Genomic DNA, 20217 nt, shown 5'->3' on the forward strand with positions numbered 1-20217 from the left:
GATAACATGATAATGAATGGGTTAATTTTCCTAGGGAAAGTACAGTTAATGTTGGGGATTAGGATAACATCCAAGGTCAGATTAAGGAAGATGAAAGCTAGAAAGTGAGTGAGACAATGGTTCAAGAACCTGGGGAAAACAAGAGTACCACAGACGCCAGGGGAGGAAAATGTATCCAGCAAAGTGTTGTCATAGTATTAGTTGTCTCGGCCCAGAGGGGTGACTTCAGGTAGGTAAAAGTACCCAGGAGAATAAATATGTTATCCAGACCACTTGTGGACACAGCTGTAGCATCCTGCTAGGGAGAAGAAGCCAGTTTCTAGGAGAATAAAGGAATACCCAAGTAGTAAGTAAATAGAGAAGATGAGGGTAAATCAGTTTTTCAGAATTGTAGATGCATGACCTCAAGAAAAAGGAGATAGCTAGAAGTGTATGCATTGTTTAGGTAGCTTAGTTTTGTTTGTTCTGGTTTGGGTGTTTTTTTTTTTTTTTGGAGACAGAGTCTCACTCTGTCACCCAGGCTGGAGTGCAGTGGCTCATTGCAACCTCTGCCTCCCAGGTTCAAGTGATTCACCTGTCTCGGCCTCCTGAGTAGCTGGGATTACAGGTGTGTGCCACCAAGCCTGGCTAATTCTTGTATTGTTTTTGGAGATGGGTTCACTATGTTGGCCAGGCTGGTCTCGAACTCCTGACCTCAGGAGGTCCGCCCACCTCAGCCTCCCAAAGTGCTGGGATTACAGGCCAGCCGTACATTACAGTGGGCCAAGCCATTGTGCCTGGCCCAGGTAGCTTAGTTCCATCTCTAGTGAACACTGAAATGAAAGAAAAAAGTAACAGGCAAAAATTATACGAGGAAAACTGAGAAACGTTTTGGCAAGAGAAAAGTAAACATGAAGTCTATAACTGGCTAAAGGATAAGAACAGACATTTCACAGAAGAGGAGAGACATACAGGTGATATCCATGGAAAGATGTCACCCCAAAGCATTTAGAAAAGTGAATTAAACCAGATGTCATGTATAAAATTTAAACAGCATCAATAAAGGAAAATGTTCATCTTGACGAGGCAATGAAATGGACATCTCAGATTGCTGATGGCAGTATAAATTGATACAATCCTTTAAAATATAGTTTGATAATAGGTATTAAGCCTAAAAAATCTTCTCATTCTAAAATAAACTGTATGTTTAAAATGACATGAGAAGGTTAAAAATGTAAAGATCCCAGATTAGCGGTAGCTTGATTTTTTTTAAAAAAGGAAAATGGATCTTATATTGTGGTGTTAGAATTCTGTGCACGTACTTAATAGCATATTTTTAAAGAAAAATGATTTGGAAAAAATCCTTATTACACAATAAGTACAGAAAACATTGTAAAATAGTAATACTCTATGCTGAACTTTGTAGCGTTACAAGTTTCGATTTTTTTTTTTTTTTTTTTTCTGAGATGGAGTTTCACTCATTGTCCAGGCTAGAGTGCAATGGCACGATGTCGGCAACCTCCACCTCCTGGCTTCAAGCAGTTCTCCTGCCCCAGCCTCCCGAGTAGCTGGGATTACAGGCGTGTGCCACAATGCCTGGCTAATTTTGTATTTTTAGTAGAGATGGGATTTCTCCACGTTGGCGAGGCTGGTCTCAAACTCCTGACTGCAGGTGATCCACCCTCCTTGACCTCCCAAAGTGCTGGGATTACAGGCTTGAGCCACCACGCCTGGCCCTCAATGTTACTCTTGCCCTGATTCTATTTTAGTTAATAGATTTTACTAGCAGATAGGGGTGGATTGGGAAGAGGAAACTTAATTATAGAAAAACCCATACATAGGCCGGGCGCGGTGGCTCAAGCCTGTAATCCCAGCACTTTGGGAGGCCGAGACGGGCGGATCGCGAGGTCAGGAGATCGAGACCATCCTGGCTAACACGGCGAAACCCCGTCTCTACTAAAAAATAGAAAAAACTAGCCGGGCGAGTTGGCGGGCGCCTGTAGTCCCAGCTACTGGGGAGGCTGAGGCAGGAGAATGGCATAAACCCGGGAGGCGGAGCTTGCAGTGAGCTGAGATCCGGCCACTGCACTCCAGCCTGGGCGACAGAGCGAGACTCCGTGTCAAAAAAAAAAAAGAAAAAAAAGAAAAACCCATACATAAAACATTGAAGACGCGGGCCTTTCCTGTCATATATTCACTGCTGTACTTCTCTGTCACGTGTGCCTGGCATGCAGTAGGCATTTGTTGGCTGGCGCAGGGGCTCTTTCCTGTAATCCCAACCCTTTGCGAGGCTGATGTGGGAGTGTCCCAAGTGTGTGGGACCAGCCTGGGCAATATAGTAGACGATATCTTTACCAAGAAAAAAAAAAGCCAGGAATGGTGCCATGTGCCTATGGTCCCAACTACCTGGGAGGCTGCGGTGGGAGAATTGCTAGAGCCAGGAGTTTCAGACAAGCCTGGGTGACATAGTGAGACCCCATCTCTACCAAAAAAAAAAAAAAAAGCCAGGTTACCCAGGCATCATGCCGTGTACCCACTGTCCCAGCTACTTCAGGGCCTGAGGCAGGAGGATCGCTTGAGCCTGGGAAGTCAAGGCTGCATAGAGCTGTGATCATACCACTGTACTCCAGCTAGCTGGGTGACAAAGTGAGACCCTGTCTCGAAAAAAAACCAAAACAGCAACAACAAACAACACCAAAAAATAAGAATTTGTTGAATTAAGAGAGCAGTGATATTGATTGGTATATACAGACTTTGATTCTGATTACCCAGAGTTCATAACAGCAGAAATACTGATGTTATGAAATGAAAACTAAGATTTAGAATTTTATTTATTCACAAAGTTGTTAGACTATATAGGATAAGTTAGGAATAAAATATACATAAATACTGTCACTACTCAAATTCCTTTCTAAAATTTCTTCCTCAAAGTATGCTTTTAAAAAAATTTACAGTGGGTAAACGTTACCATAAAAGATTCATTTCACGGCCGGGCGCGGTGGCTCAAGCCTGTAATCCCAGCACTTTGGGAGGCCGAGACGGGTGGATCACGAGGTCAGGAGATCGAGACCATCCTGGCTAACACGGTGAAACCCCATCTCTACTAAAAAATACCAAAAACTAGCCGGGCGAGGTGGCGGGCGCCTGTAGTCCCAGCTACTCGGGAGGCTGAGGCAGGAGAATGGCGTGAACCCGGGAGGCGGAGCTTGCAGTGAGCTGAGATCCGGCCACTGCACTCCAGCCGGGGTGACAGAGCGAGACTCCGTCTCAAAAAAAAAAAAAAAAAAAAAAAAAAGATTCATTTCACAATAGGGATTATTTGTATGATGTATAAATGAATTAGTGGATTAAGATCTTTTTTTAAATCAGTAAGTAGTATTTTACTTTTTGCCGAACCACTTAAACAGGTCAATACATGTCTCCTAAAAATAAGGATGTTTTTCTTATTAAATGTGTTCGTGGAAAGGAGGCCTCATGAGTGTCATATATGTTGATGACTTTTCATTGGCAGTATGGCATGTTTGTTTTGTGAATCTGAATATACTCCTTTCCCAGCAAATACAATTTTGCCTTTATATGATTGTAAAAATACATTTCTTAGGAAAATCTCTCGGCCTTTGACTATCACTAATTTAAGTCGGTAAGTTAGTGGGGAAACTAGGAAGCCATTACATAGAAACTCAGTTGCTGGTATTTGGAAAAATATGCTTTCTGCAAATGAAGAATGCATCCAATAGTTGCTATTTATTCATTTATTATATTATACTTAGGACATGTAAATGTTAGGCACCATCTACATACTAGATAGCTTTATGTTTTGCATAAATGAAAAAGATAGCTTACATTCCTACTGGGTTTGTCAGATGGATCCTGTGTATTTGGTAAAATCTATACTATAGTCTTCCTAAAAAAGTCAACACGTTCCGTTTTGGACATTAACTTCTGTGTATGTGTCATGTTTGATAAAGGTACTGTGTGAATCAGGGTCACATTTGTAATTGATAATTTTGTGTATAACCAAATTAGCAATATATGAAACAAGCCTCTTCTTGAATTTTGCAGTTGATAAAAATGGTGATGTGTGCATTTCTATTCTTCATGAGCCTGGGGAAGATAAGTATGGTTATGAAAAGCCAGAAGAACGCTGGCTGCCTATCCACACAGTGGAGACCATCATGATTAGTGTCATTTCTATGCTGGCAGACCCTAATGGAGACTCACCTGCTAATGTTGATGCTGCGGTAAGGCGGTCACACGTCTTCCCTTCACTTTCCCTTGTGATAGAACTTGAACTGTAGTTAGTATGTATGTAAGTATGCATGAATGTGTGCATGCATGTGTGTGTGTGTATGTATCTCTTTCCATAGTTCTTATTTTTGACAAAATAAATATAAATATATTTGTTTACATATTTATTTTTTTTTTTTTTGAGACAGCGTCTCTCTCTGTCACCTAGGCTGGAGTGCAGTGGCACAATCATAGGTCACTGCAACCTCAAACTCCTGGGCCCAAGTGGTCCTCCAGCCTTGGCCTCCCAAATTGTTCCGATGACATGTGTGAGCCACCATGCCTGGCCAAAAGTGCATATTTATTGTATACAACATGTTGTTTTGAAATACGTATATGTTGTGGAGTGACTAATTGAGCTAATTCACATACGCATTACCTCACATACTTACTAATTTTGTTGTGGGAACACTTAAATTCTCCTCTCCGCAGTTTTCAAGAATACTGTACGTTGTTATTAGGATGGAAACTGTGACACCCAATTTAGAATGGGGGGGATGGGCAGAGCAGAAGTGTAGTTTTTCAATGCAGTCAGATTTTTATCAGCTTAAAATGGCTTGTCGTAACTATGAAAATTTTTTGTAAGCCTCTTGGTAACCACAGAGCAAAATCCTACAGTAGTTAACACAAAAGATAAAGAGTAAGGAATCGGGGCCGGGCGCGGTGGCTCACGCCTGTAATCCCAGCACTTTGGGAGGCCGAGGCGGGCGGATCACGAGGTCAGGGGATTGAGACCATCCTGGCTAACACGGTGAAACCCCGTCTCTGCTAAAAATACAAAAAATTAGCCGTGTGTGGTAGCAGGCGCCTGTAGTCCCAGCTATTTGGGAGGCTGAGGCAGGAGAATCACTTCAACCCCGGAGGCGGAGGTTGCAGTGAGCCGAGATCATGTCACTGCACGCCAGCCTGGGCGACAGAGCGAGACCTGGACTCTAAAAACAAAAGCGATTGTCATACCTAAGACAATTTAATGCCTAGTCTAAAGGTCATGTTATTATCCCCAAGTTCTCAATTTTCAAAAGTTTCACATCTATAGAAAAAAATGTCTTAGTTAAATGAACACCACCATACCTTTCACCCAGATTCACCAGTTGTAGAAATTTTGCAACACTTTTTTCTAAACAGTTTGAGAGTAGTTTATAGATACCATAACCCTTCACCCGAAAATGTTTCAGGATCTGTTCCCTAAGAACAATGCTATCTTTCCATATGACAGACTTACTTACAGACTTACACAGTACAAGTCTGTCATTGATGTGGTACTATATACAATCTATATTCACATTGGATTGGATTGTCCCGTATTCTTTATAGCTGCCACGCCCCTATCCCGCAGCTTTTTTTCTTTTTAAATCCAGAGGCTAGTCTAGGAACCTCTGTTATGTTTGTATTCAAGTTTTATTAGTTTGTTTTAATCTAGAATCGTTCCTAGTTCCTTAGCCTTCTCTCCTTCTTTGAAAAGCCTTTCATTCTTATTCTGAGAACCTTTGTTAGTACTATATACCAAAGCCAGGGCATAAAATTTACCTTTTTTCTTAGGTTAATAATAACTTGGATGGAATCTTACATATAGACTAAGACACTATAGATAACTCCCTTTGAAAGCTATGACTGAAATTAATAATAGAATTGAACTAAAAACTGCCGAAAACTATCTTTCTATTTAATCAAGTATCAGTCTAAACAATGTAAGAGATGATAAGGGAGAAGGGGTGATAGCTGCATTAAAAGAAATCCTAGGGAATCATTTTGAGAGAGAACTAATGAATGTTTATTTGGTTCATGCTTAACTATCAGCAATTTTAATAATAAGATCAGAGTTGGCTGGGCGTGGTGCCTCACACCTGTAATCCCAGCCCTTTGGGAGGCTGAGGCGGGCAGATCACAAGGTCAGGAGTTTGAAATCAGCCTGGCAATAGTGAAATCCCTGTCTTTACTAAAAATACAAAAAAATTAGCCAGACGTGGTGGCACACGCCTGTAATCCCAGCTACTTGGGAGGCTGAGGCACGGAAAATTGCTTGAACCTGGGAGGTGGAATTTGCGGTGAGCCGAGATTGCACCACTGCACTCCAGCCAGAGTGACAGTGCGAGACTCTGTCTCAAAAAAAAAAAAAAAAAAAAAAATCAGAGCTGACAAGTTGCCTTTTTTATTTTTTTTATTTTTTATTTTTTATTTTTTGTTGAGACGGAGTCTCGCTCTGTCGCCCAGGCTGGAGTGCAGTGGCCGGATCTCAGCTCACTGCAAGCTCCGCCTCCCGGGTTACGCCATTCTCTCGCCTCAGCCTCCCGAGTAGCTGGGACTACAGGCGCCCGCCATCTTGCCCGGCTAATTTTTTGTATTTTTTTTAGTAGAGACGGGGTTTCACCGTGTTAGCCAGGATGGTCTCGATCTCCTGACCTCGTGATCCGCCCGTCTCGGCCTCCCAAAGTGCTGGGATTACAGGCTTGAGCCACCGCGCCCGGCCGCCTTTTTTATTTTACGTATGTATTTATTTTTTAAATAGAGTCTTGCTCTGTCGCCCAGGCTGGAGTGCAGTGGCGTGATCTCACCTCACTGCAACCACAACCTCTGCCTTCCGTGTTAAAGCGATTCTCCTGCCTTAGCCTCCCAAGTAGCTGTTATTACAGATGTGTGGAACCACGCCCAGCAATTTTTTTGTGTGTTTTTAGTAGAGATGGGGTTTCACCATGTTGGCCAGGCTGGTCTCGGGCTCCTGACTTCAAGTGATCCACCCACCTCAGCCTTCCAAGGTGGTGTGATTACAGGTGTGAGCCACCACGTCCAGCCCTTTTTTTTTTTTTTTTTTGTGACAGAGTCTCACTCTGTCGCCCAGGCTGGAGTGCAGTGGTGTGATCTCGGCTCACTGCAACATCCACTTCCCAGGTTCACACCATTCTCCTGCCTCAGCCTCCGGAGTAGCTGGGACTACAGGTGCCCACCACTACCACCGGCTAATTTTTTGTATTTTTAGTAGATACAGGATTTCACCATGTTACCCAGGATGGTCTCGATCTCCTGACCTCGTGATCTGCCCACCTCGGCCTCCCAAAGTGCTGGAATTACAGGCATGAGCCACCGGCCCCTGCCCTGGCTCTTTTATCTTAAAGAAGAGTAAATTAATAGCCAATAACCAAGACCATGACTATGCAAAAATGTTTATTTACCCTCAAAATAGCTGAATCCAAAAAAAAGCCAAATGTACTGCCAAAGTAAAGTTATTCTCTTGATGCTAAACATTTTCCTATGTGTTGAAATAGGCCTTAATGTGAAGTTGAAATATGCAAACATGAGTTCTAGTCCGAACACCACAAATTGTGCAAAATCTATTCCTTTTTTTTTCTTGAAACCCACTGATTCTTCCTTCTGATTTAACTAGTTAGTTGTCTCATATTAAAACCAAAAACCATGACTTATAAACAGTTTACTATTCTTTTTTTGAGACAGAGTCTCACTCTTACTCAGGCTGGAGTGCAGTGGCACAATCTCAGCTCACTGCAACCTCCACCTCCCAGGTTCAAGTGAGTCTCTTGCCTCAGCCTCCTGAGTAGCTGGGATTACAGGCGTGTGCCACCACGTCTGGCTAATTTTTGTATTTTTGGTAGAGACAGGGTTTTGCCATGTTGGCCAGGCTGGTCTCAAACTTCTGACCTTAGGTGGTTCACCCACCTCGGCTTCCCAAAATGCTGGGATTACAGACGTGAGCCACCGCACCTGGCCCAGTTTACGGCTCTTACTTGCTTTTTCTTCTTGCATACTACACCTTTGATCATGTTTTCTTTTTTTTTTTTTTTTGAGACGGAGTCTTGCTCTTTCGCCCGGGCTGGAGTGCAGTGGCCGGATCTCAGCTCACTGCAAGCTCCGCCTCCCGGGTTTTTACGCCATTCTCCTGCCTCAGCCTCCGTGATCATGTTTTCATAGTATTGTTTTTCTGACCTCTCAATCAGCAGTACATATTCCAGGAAACCCCCATTGTTCGTAGCCACCTCTTTCCTGGATCCCTTTATTCTTTGGCTCCATTTTTTTTTTTTTTTTTTTTTTTTTTAAGATGTAGTCTCACTCTGTCGCCAGGCTAGAGTGCAGTGGCACAATCTCAACTCACTGCAACCTCTACCTCCCAAGGTCAAGCAATCGTCCTGCCTCAGCCTCCTGAGTAATTGCGACTCCAGGCACGTGCCATCATGCCCAGCTAATTTTTTGTATTTTTAGTAGAGACGGAGTTTCACCATGTTGGCCAGGCTGGTCTTGATCTCTTTATGTCTGATCTGGCCGCTTTGGCCCCAGATTTGATTGACTTTCTCAGCCTGCTGCTTAGCTGACTTGCTCAGATTACCCCTTCACTGCTCTTCTCAATTGAATCTTTTGTTTCATGGATCCCATTTCTTCTTTTTTTTCTTGGTTGATTTCCTCCTTCATCCTAGAGTAATGTCTTAGGGTATGTGGCAATTAAATCCTTAGTCTATTTATGATGTAAGGTGCTTTTATTCTTCCCTTATACTTGATTGATGCTTGGTTTCTAATATTATAGGGAGAAAATCAAATTTACGTAGAATTTATATTTTACCATTTATTATTGCTGATGTGAACATTGATGCTAGGTTGATTCTTTTCCATTTTTAGGTGACTTGTTCTTTTTTCCCTTTTCTTTTTTTCCCCCATTGTCTTTAGGTTCTTTTCTTTATTGTTGGTCTTTGGAAATTTCACAGAGTTGTGTGAACTCTTTTTAATTTGCCAAATTAAAATTTGCTTTAATTTTAAAGACTACCAGCCCTGGGAAATTTTCCTTTTAAATTATTTTGAGGCTGGACGTGGTAGCTTATGCCTGTAATCCCAGCACTTTGGGAGGCCGAGGCAGTTGAGTTACTTGAGGCCAGGAATTCAAGATCAGCCTGGGCGACATGGTGAAACCCAGTCTACAAAAAGTACAAAAATTAGCTGGGTGTGGTGATGTGCACATGTAGTCCTAGACGCTCCAGAGGCTGAGGTGGGGGGTTTGATTGCATGAGCTCAGGTGTTCAAGCCTGCAGTGAGCTATGATCACCACTACACTTCAGCCCAGGCAACAGAGTGAGACCCTATCTCAAAAAAAAAAAAAAAAAAGAAAAAGAAAAAGAAGTGACAGTCTGGGGAAAAAAGAAATGGTATTTATGTCATTCAAAGCTGTATGGTTATATGGCTATATGGAAGACAAAGCAGATACTAAACTGAAAGTAAGGGTTGGAGGAAGAGGTGTCATTTAAATTCCAAAATGAAGGAGTAATTGTTTTTGGCACCAATACCCACACTAGCAGTTCTTTTATTTATTTTTTGGTTTTTCTGAGACAGAGTCTCACTCTGTCGCCCAGGCTGGAATGCAGTGGTGCAATCTCGGCTCACTGCAACCTCTGCCTCCCGAGTTCAAGCGATTCTCCCACCTCAGCCTCCTGAGTAACAGGGATTATAGGCGTGCACCACCATGCTTGGCTAATTTTTTTGTATTTTTAGTAGAGATGGGGGTTTCACCATGTTGGCCAGGCTGGTCTTGAACTCCTGACTTCAGGTGATCCACTTGCCTCTGCCTCCCAAAGTGCTGGGATTACAGGCTTGAGCCACTGCATCCAGCCTAGCAGTTCTAATTATAGTATTCTTCAGTATAGTTATACAAAATTTATATATTATCATTATTATTTTGGGAAAGTTAACATTTTGGATGTAGGTGAGGGAAAATGTTGAGTATACAGACTTTCAGTTAATCTCTATTTTCAGTCCCTCTTTTTTTTTGAGAGACGGAGTCTTGCTGTGTCGCTCAGGCTGGAGTGCAGTGGTGCGATATTGGCTCTCAGGTTCAAGCGATTCTCCCACCTCAGCTTCCCAAGTAGCTGGGACTCCAGGTGTGCGCCACCATGTCCAGCTGATTTTTGTAACTTTTAGTTGAGATGGGTTTCATCATGGTGGCCAGGCTGGTGTTGAAGTCCTGATCTCAGGTGATCCTGAGGTCCTGCCTCGGCCTCCCAAAGTGCTGAGATTATAGGTGTGAGCCACCATGCACGGCCTCAGCCCCACTTTTTATTCAGGCTCTTCTCAGGTTCGCCATTTCCAAATTTTAGCTTCTTTAGGCCTCTGTTTAATAGACCCTTTTCCCTTTGTTTTCACTCTCCCCCAACTCCTCTCTCTCTTGCTCTCTCTCTCTCCTTCCCTTCTCTTCCCCTCCCCTCATTACCCCACTGTTCTGTTCCATTTTTGCATGTCAGGCAGTGACAGTGATAACTGTCATCTGTTTTTCTCTACACTAGAAATGGTACTTAGTATCATCTCAATATGATGCATCCCACTTACCTACCTTACGTTGCAGACACGTTTATGTTTATATTCTGGTAGTTTCCAATAGGGAGAGTTGGTAATCCTTCAGATTAGCAACTGAATGTCTTTTTTTTCTTTCTTTCTTTCTTTCTTTTTTTTTTTTTGAGACAGAATCTTGCTCTGTCGCCCAGGCTGCCATGCAGTGGTGCCATCTCAGGTCACAGCAACCTCTGCCTCCCCAGTTCAGGTGATTTTCCTGCCTCAGCCTCCTGAGTAGCTGGGATTACAGGCATGGGCCACCACGCCTGGCTAATTTTTGTACTTTTACTTTCAGCATATTGGTCAGGCTGATCTCAAACTCCGGACTTCATGATTCGCCCACCTCGGCCTCGCAATGTGCTGGGATTATAGCCGTGAGCCACGGCACCTGGCCTGAATGTCTTATTTGTGTATTTTAACTTTCTTTTTCAGTGTGATACAAAACTGTAAACGTTCTTTTGTGACCTTTTTCTTTTTTAAAGATAATTTTTAATGTAGAGGGAATTTGCATAGGAGATTTCTGCCTGTATATCCTGGTAGTGTCTTGCAAAAGTATGTCTAACTGCTTTCTACCTTATCAGCTTTATAATATTTTTGAAGTGGATAAGTCACCAAGGGATTACATTCAAAATTAAAATAAATATTTAAGATTATAAAGAGGAGTTTGCATGAAATCACTTGATACTGCTTTTTTAATCTACAGAAAGAATGGAGGGAAGATAGAAATGGAGAATTTAAAAGAAAAGTTGCCCGCTGTGTAAGAAAAAGCCAAGAGACTGCTTTTGAGTGACATTTATTTAGCAGCTAGTAACTTCACTTATTTCAGGGTAAGTTTATTTTAAATATCATACTTTTGTGTTTTTGTAAGTATCATATTAGTTTTTGGAAATTGTGTGATTTGGGTATTTGAATTACATTTTTTCATTGACTTCATTTTTTAATGGTATTATCCAGTAGTCTGGTTCTTAAAACTACTGTATAATCTGCTTGCTTTTCTCCTAAGACATCAACTGTTTTTGACTAGATATTCTGCTTTCACATGGTTGGTATGCTGGTGGCCTATTTCTTTTCACTGATGGTAAAGTTTCTAATAATAAGGTTCTTATTTCAGTGTAGTTTCTTTGTTTGACTTTTTGATTTAGCATCCTGATCACTTGGGCACTAATGTTTCTTATATCTTTTTTTGTTTTTGAGATGAGTCTCGCTCTGTTGCCCAGGCTGGAGTACAGTGGCGCGATCTCGGCTCACTGCAAGCTCTGCCTCCGGGCTCACGCCATTCTCCTGCCTCAGCCTCCCCAGTAGCTGGGACTACAGCACCTGCTACCTCGCCTAGCTAATTTTTTGTATTTTTAGTAAAGATGGACTTTTCACAGTGTTAGCCAGGATGATCTCCATCTCCTGACCTCCTGATCCGCCCGCCTCGGCCTCCCAAAGTGCTGGGATTATAGGCATGAGCCACCACTCCCGGCCTCTTATATCTTCATATACTGTATTATGTAGGGTATAGGCAAGACTATTAGCCATCTACCTATTCCTTTAAGGTTGGTCTTCTGGCCGGGCGCAGTGGCTCACGCCTGTAATCCCAGCACTTTGAGAAGTCGAGGTGGGTGGAACACCTGAAGTCAGGAGTTCGAGACCAGCCTGGACAACATGGTGAAACCCTGCCTCTACTAAAAATACAAAAATTAGCTGGACATGGTGGCGTGCACCTGTAATCCCAGCTACTCAGGAGGCTGAGGGAGGAGACTCACTTGAATCTGGGAGGTGAAGGTTGCAGTGAGCCAACATCATGCCATAGCACTCCAGCCTGGACAACAGAGCAAGACTCTATCTCAAAAAAAAGCGAAAAACAAAAAAAAAGTTGGTCTTCTATCTCCTTGGTCTTTACAGACAGGGCCAGTAGTAAAAACTTCCCTTTCATTGTATAACATCTGTCTACAGATTTATGTTAGGTCTAGAAAGGAGTCAAAGGTAGAAGGCACCCATCTACCTTAGAAGAGGAAATAATATAGATTAATTGCCCACATGTGGGTTATTTGGTCTCTTCTTTTAAAAAATTAAATATTGAGGCCGGGCGCGGTGGCTCAAGCCTGTAATCCCAGCACTTTGGGAGGCCGAGACGGGCGGATCACAAGGTCAGCAGATCGGGACCATCCTGGCTAACATGGTGAAACCCCGTCTCTACTAAAAAATACAAAAAACGAGCCGGGCGAGGTGGCGGGCGCCTGTAGTCCCAGCTACTCGGGAGGCTGAGGCAGGAGAATGGCGGGAACCCGGGAGGCGGAGCTTGCAGTGAGCTGAGATCTGGCCACTGCACTCCAGCCTGGGCAGCAGAGCGAGACTCCATCTCAAAAAAAAATAAAAAATAAAATAAATAAAAAAAAAATTAAATATTGAAATGATGGAAACTGAAATGAAGACCATTTTTTCAGGGGTCATTTCTAGAGTTTGTTACTATAGAAGTTTTCTGAAGGCTTAGAGCACCAAAGGATACAACATCGAGCTTGTTTCAAATTCAGCTGCTCTGATTCAGCAAGCTGCAACAGTTTAAAAACATAGCAGAAAATATTTATTTAGTATCTGTGTCTCTGAAAAAGGAATAGTTCTGCAGGTTTGTGAATAAGGTCTAAGAGTTGTCCAGCTACAGAAACAAGATGCCAGATGATTCATAAGACATATTTGTGACATTTAAATTATGCAATAAAAGACCTATTGATTTGTGAGGGTTAAGGGAGAAACTGAAATACAGGGTCCAAAAAAATCACACTTCATGATACATCTTGAATCTACCTATTTTAAGAAAACGAACGTTACCATTATCTTCTGTCCCCTACACGCCACTGCTTTCTTCTCTCTCTTTCTCAGATTCCTAATTCTGGGTTTACTATTGCTTTTCTTCATAATTTTACCAAATTTCCATTTTCAAACAATGTATTTCATGATTTTGAACTGTTTATATGTGGAATGATAATGAATGTATTCTTCTGTTACTTTTATTGCTCATCATTCTTCAGGTTGATCTGTGTTGTTGCAAATAGGTATATTTCACGAGTGTGCTGTTTCATTTGGTAAATTACCGCTCTACTCCTTACTGTCATTGCAGTTATTTTCTGAATTGGTGTAGGGGTGTTTTTTCTTTTTCTGTGATAAGAGAGTGGCTCTCCTTGTTTCCTGATTTGCATGTACTGTTAAGAGTTTCTCTAGGGTATATACTTAGGGGTGGAATTGTTAAATCAAGGGTACACGTATGTCATTTTGACTAGATAATGCCAAATTATTTTCTAAAGTGTTCCTTCTTTACATAGTCCCATTGGCAAGGATAAATGTTCCCTTTGCGGCCGGGTGCAGTGGCTCATGCCTGTAATCCCAGCACTTTGGGAGGCTGAAGCAGATGGATCACAAGGTCAGGAGTTCAAGACCAACCTGGCCAATATGGTGAAACCCTGCCTGTTCTAAAAATATAAAAAATTAGCCAGGTGCGGTGGCAGGCGCTTGTTGTCCCAGTTACTCAGGAGGCTGAGGCAGGAGAATCGCTTGAACCTGGGAGGCAGAGGTTGCAGTGAGGTGAGATCGGGCCACTGCATTCCAGCCTGGGCAACGAGAGCAAAACTCCGTTCCCCACCCCCCCCAAAAAAAAAAAGATTCCTGGCTGGGCACGGTGGCTCACACCTGTAACCCAGCACTCTGGGAGGTGGACAGATCACCTGAGGTCAGGGGTTCGAGATCAGCCTGGCCAACATGGCGAATTACTAAAAAATACAAAATTAGCTGGGCACGGTGGCTTGCACCTGTAATGCCAGCTACTCGGGAGGCTAAGGCTAGAGAATTGCTAGAGAATTGCTTGAACCTAGGAGGTAGAGGTTGCAGTGAGCCAAGATTGCACCACTGCCTTCCAGCCTGGGTGACAGAGCAAGACTCTGTCCCAAAAGAAAAAGAAAAAAAAAGAAAGATTCCCTTTGCTTCATATACTCAATAACATTTGAGATTATCAGACATCTGAAAGATTATCAATCTGACTTGGCTCATGCCTGTAATCCCAGTATTTTGGGATCTCATCTCATCTCAATGGGCAGATTACTTGACATCAGGAGTTCAAGACCAGTCTGGTCCATGTGGTTGAAACCCCGTCTCTACCAAAAAATACAAAAGTTACCAAGGCATAGCGGTACACTCCTATAGTCCCAGCTACTTGGGAGGCTGAAGCAAGATAATTGCTTGAACCCTCTCAATCTGGATATTGTGGACTTAGTATGCATTGCCCTAGTTACCAATGAAATTGCATATCGTTTCATGTGTTTGACCATTGAGGTTTTCTCTGCGAAATGCATGTTCAGGTTTTTAGACTACTTTTTTGGTTTGTTGATTTGTATACTTGTTCTTCTATTTTCTTTATGGTATCCTTTGGACAAATTGAGGTTCATATATATATATATATATATTTTTTTTTTTTTTTTTTTGGGCAGAGTTTCACTCTGTCGCTCAGGCTGGAGCACAGTGGTTCAGTCTCAGCTCACTACAGCCTCTGCCTCCTGGGTTCATGCAATTCTCGTGCCTCAGCCTCCCAAAGTGCTGGGATTACAGGCATGAACCACCGCACCCGGCCTGAGGTTCTTAATTTTAATGCAGGTGAACTTATTAGTCTTTTCCTTTATGGATTTTACTTTTCGTTTCTTAGCTAGAAAGCCTGCTCTTTTTTTAACCCCCAAAAATCTGTTTTGCCTTTCATATTTGGGTTGAATCCACTGAAATTGATTTTTGTGTATGGTATGAGGTAGAGGTTGAACATTCACCCCACTTTTCCCCTGATGTATAACTGTTGACTATACCATTTATTGACAGGTCCTTGCTTTCACCACTGCTACACAGTGCTTGTTATGTTATAAAATCAGATTTCCAACACATCAACCAGTATGTATTGATCTGTTTTGGGCTTTTTCTTTTTTTTTTTTGAGATGGAGTTTTGCTCTCATTGCCCAGGCTGGAGTGCAACGGCGTGATCCCGGCTCACTGCAACCTCCACCTCCCAGGTGCAAGCAATTATCCTGCCTCGGATTCCCAAGTAGCTGGGATTACAGATGTCCAAGTAGCTGGGATTACAGGTGTATACTACCACTCCTGGCTTATTTTATATTTTTTAGTAGAGATGGGTTTCACCATGTTGGTGTCTTGAACTCCTGACTTCTAGTGATCCACCTGCCTCGGCCTCCCAAAGTGCTGGGATTACAGGCGTGAGCCACAGTGCCTGGCCATGGGCACTTGTCTTTTTCAACGGTTGGCTTGTTTATCTTAATTTTAATTTATTATTTTTGTGATTAAATGTATCAAATGTGAAGGTTTAAGTCAGAAGTAAAGCTAAAGTCTATCCACCATTTATCCTGTTTTCATGTTTGATGTCTCTGGTTTCTAGAAAAAATTTAGATGTGCTTTTAGATCTTATTATTATAACCAGAAGTGCTCCCCTTTACTATGAGATATACCATGCAGTCTAAAAATTATTCCTATTTTCACTATCTTTTTAAAATCTGCTAGGGAAGTAAATGCCTCATTAAGTACCTAAACCAATCGTTAGTTGAACTAAAAGTGTAATCATTTAAAAATTGGATTAAATATACATCACACCAAAATCTGTGACTTCACTTGTGTGTTCTAACAATGGGTTATACTCAGAGTATAGTACGCTAGCTTGTCCAGCCTGCAGCCTGTGGGCCACATGTATCCCAGGACAGCTTTGAATGCAGCCCAGCACAAATTCGTAAAATTTCTTAAAACATTAAGATTTCTTTTTCTTTTTTCCTTTTTAAGTTCGTCAGCTAAGATTAGTGTCAGTGTATTTTGTGTGGCCCCAGACAATTTGTCTTCCAGTGTGGTTCAGGGAAGCCAAAGGATTGGGCAACCCTGCTATATCAAATGCTTAAATAAATGAGTTTGTCTTCTTTTTATTGAGATGTGCACCTAATTTTTAAATGTCATTGTCATTTCACGATTTTTTTGTATTTAGGCTTTATACCATGGAAACCTGTTTCCTTAGGCCGGGCACGGTGGCGCATGCATGTAATCCCAGCACTTTGGGAGGCCAAGATGGGTGGATCACTTGAGGTCAGGAGCAAGACCAGCCTGGCCAACATGGTGCGTGGTGGCGGTTGCCTGCAATCCCAGCTACTTGGGAGGCTGAGGCAGGAGAATCACTTGAATCCCGGAGGCGGAGGTTGCAGTAGGCAGAGGCAGTGAGCTAAGAGAGTGAGACTCCGTCTCAAAAAAAAAAAAAAAAGTATAAAGATACTTGTTTCCCCAAGTCCGGCTTTGTAGACTGAATAGTCAGCAGCCTCACCTGTCTCTTGTTGGAGGCTGGCTTTTCTCACAGCTTTGTCACCATGCACTTTCTGAGTATTTTTTGTGTTTTCAGTCATGCGATGGGACATAGATGTGAACGCAAACTCAATATAAACACTTGAAAAATGTATAGTCTGTCTGGGCTGAACTGAAAATGAAATCAATTTAAGATTATTTGAAAATACATATTTATCTACATTCAAGTCCATGAGCCACACATATTTTCTCAAAATGCATGGATTACTGTGGATGCTGCTTGGCCCAGGCTTTATCTCACATTTTGTTAGTGTTTACACCTCACCCTATATAGAGATTATTAGTTTCTTATACCTTATGTTCTAATTCAGCTGTGGGGTAGGAAGAATAGAGAGGAAAAGAAAACAAATCCTCCCCTTGGCACAGATCAGCACCATGGCTACTGTATACCACTGGAAAGGAGGGCTCTGCTCTGCATTAAGGCTAGAGGGACTGTATTCGTTCTTATTGCTACCTAACAAATTACTAAAACGTAGTGGCTTGAAACAACATTTATTATCTCATGATTTCCATGGCCATGGCATCTGGGTGTGACTTGGTTGACTCCAGGTCCCTCACAAGGCTGTGGTCAAGGTGTTGACTCAACTGGGGTGCATCTGCTTCCAAGCACGACTGAGTTCCTCCTCACTGCCTGTTGGCTAGAATTCTCCCTCCGTTGTGTCTCCTGCAGGCCTCTCTGTAAGTCAGTTCACAACATGGCAGTTGGCTTCATCAGAGGGAGCAGGTGAGAGAGGGTGAGCCCGGTGTCAGCAGACTGCCATGAGGGAAGCAGTCATTCCCAAGCTTCTGGAATCCCTGGTGCTGAGCTGCATCTGGTGACTAGTGGATTAGGTGGGTGGAGTTGGGTTGGTACAGAGGCCTGGTCAACTGGCTCTTTTGTCTTGTTTGGGAATTCTCGGGAAGGTCATTCTAACATAGTATTAACTGAGGCCTTTGTTTCAACTACCTTGAATTAGTTTATCTTCTCCCTTTGTCTAAGCTTGCATCCCTCACTCTTGTTTTTGAGAGCACCTCCTGACAAACCTCAAATCTCTGCCTCAGAATCCGTTTCCTAGGGAACTGACCCAGAGTAAGTACTATGTATTGTGTAACTCAGCACAGTAAGGTAGAAGGCTGCCTGCCTTACCTAAGTTGCAGATGTGGGGCATGAATCCATAGTAATTTCTTACACATTTGCAAAGGCACTGTCCTCTTGGGGAAGGAGGGAACACATAGAATGCGACAGATACATTATACTGGCCTGTAAAGAGCTGTTTGTCTAGCCAGGTAGACCAAGCATAAAATAAAGTAAGGTTAAACCACATTAAAAACTTCAGTGGAGGCCAGGGGCAGTGGCTCATGCCTGTAATCCCAGCACTTTTGGAGGCCGAGGTGGGTGGGTGGGAGTTTGAGACCAACATGGCAAAACCGCTTTCTACTAAAAATAGAAAAAAATTAGCTGGTGTGGTGGTGCGCGACTGTAATCCCAGCTACTCGGGAGGCTAAGGCAGGAGAATCAATTCAACCTGGGAGGCGGAGATTGCACCACTGCACTCCAGCCCGAGTGACAGAGGGCGACTCTGTCTCCAAAAAACAAAAAAAGACTTCAGTGGGATTAGAAGCAGACCATGACTCAATTTTGTGTGTTAGAAGTAGGGCTGCTGGTGACATTGCAAGTCTCCAGAGTAGAGATGAAGATCTGTTTGGTGTAGAGAGAGCAGTACTTACCAGGGTCAAGGACAACAGCTTGGAGACTGCACATTTAGGGGACAGGAGGAAGAGACAGACTGGCTTGGTAACACGCAGGAGAGTTAGGAGAGTGAGTTCTCACAGAGAGCTCAGAAAGGAAGTTGGTGTTAGAGCTGCTCACCAATCTCATGGCAGAAGAGGAGGAGCAGCACGGCCCCAGTGCGGGAGAAGAAGTCAGTGGATTGGTGACGGGTCAAGAGTACACTGGGTGACTGTGTAGGGCGATTTGGAACTTTTGGAAGCATTTTTTTGTGAAGGGTAATGGGGAAAATTTCATTGGTATTGGCTGTTTTCACTTATGAGATCACTGAAACACTTCAGATCATTGAAATACTTGCCTGTGATTGAAGAATTACTTTTATTTTTGTCATTAACATCAAACAGTGGCTTCTATTTGGGAGCACATTGGTCTGTTTTATATATTTTTTTAGATCTTTTTAGAAGATTAGGTTTTGTAGCCATATGGAAAATTAAATACTTGACTCTAGTTTTAGAAATATTAATAAATGGAATAAGACACTCAAGTTCTTTGGTGGTAAACCATCTCCAGATTTTTAGGTTAAAAAGCAGGCATAATTATGAGAAAATTTGAGGCAAATGACCGGTGCAATTGATATAATTTCAATTAATATTGAAACATAAATTCTATGAAGTGGATATGCTTAAAATGTAAATGACTGTTTCAAGTCAGCACCATTTATTTGCAGCGCTGTGCTGGTAATTCAGTTTTCACATTTACCTTTCTGGAGAAAAGAATGACAAAACCTGCCTTTTCTGTACTGAGGACCTGTCTCTTTGAATTTAGTATAACTTTTATTAAAAGGGAAGAGGGATGGATTTTCTTTTTCCTCTGCTGAAAAGGGTAATGCTATCTAAAACTGGAACTATGCTATTAAAAGGCTAGGTCACCTGATTCTGTGTTTTTTAAGATGGGAGTCTTGCTCTGTTGCCTAGGCTGGAGTGCAGTGGCATCCTCCCCTGCCCTGTTCTGCTCCTTTTTCAAGACAAGGTCTCACTCTCACTGTCATGCAGGCTTCAGTGCAGTGGCACACTCATGTCTCACTGCAGCCTTGAACTCCGAGCTTCAAGTTCTCCTCCCACCTCAGCCTCTCGAGTAGATGGGACTACAGGCATGTGCCACCGTGGCTGGCTAATTATATTATTTATTGTAGAGACAAGGGTCTCCTGTTGCCCAGGCTGGTCTTGAACTCCTGGTGTCTAACAGTCTTCCCACCTTGGCCTCCCAAAGCGCTGGGACTACAGGCAGGAGCCACTGTGCCTGGCCATCTCTTGAGTTTCAGTGTATGTCTTTTGATTTTCTAATAAAAATATGTATGTGCATATGTGTATCTGGTGAAGGTGATATATTTGTTATTTAGTACATTTCATGCTTTGCTAAGGGCCATTTACATTGATGGGTACATGTATTTTGGAAAGACATTTAGCAGTCGTTCTACCTCTCAGGATCTTGCAGGGAGGTCGTCTAAACAGCTTTCTTTCTCCCCACAACAGAGCTTTTTGCTATGGTTGCATTTGAGT

The 20217-nt window shown here is 42.6% G+C and overlaps 1 protein-coding gene across 6 annotated transcripts in view; it reads left to right on the plus strand.

Moving 5' to 3' along the window:
• The window catches only part of UBE2G1 (ubiquitin conjugating enzyme E2 G1), a 106746-nt gene that overhangs the window by 81439 nt on the left and 5090 nt on the right, over window positions 1-20217 (plus strand). For all 6 annotated transcript variants that reach the window (XR_004430886.1, XR_004430885.1, XR_004430883.1 and 3 more), the window contains 2 exons: window positions 4042-4220; window positions 11288-11411. Coding sequence is in view for 1 of the 6 variants with exons in the window: in XM_033185036.1 (XP_033040927.1) it covers window positions 4042-4220; window positions 11288-11374 (266 nt within the window). In the remaining 5 variants the exon portion in view is untranslated. The remainder of the gene's footprint in view (window positions 1-4041; window positions 4221-11287; window positions 11412-20217) is intronic.

The sequence above is a fragment of the Trachypithecus francoisi genome, unplaced genomic scaffold (assembly GCF_009764315.1).
Source record: "Trachypithecus francoisi isolate TF-2019V2 unplaced genomic scaffold, Tfra_2.0 Lachesis_group20, whole genome shotgun sequence".
Classification (NCBI taxonomy): Eukaryota; Metazoa; Chordata; class Mammalia; order Primates; family Cercopithecidae; genus Trachypithecus; species Trachypithecus francoisi.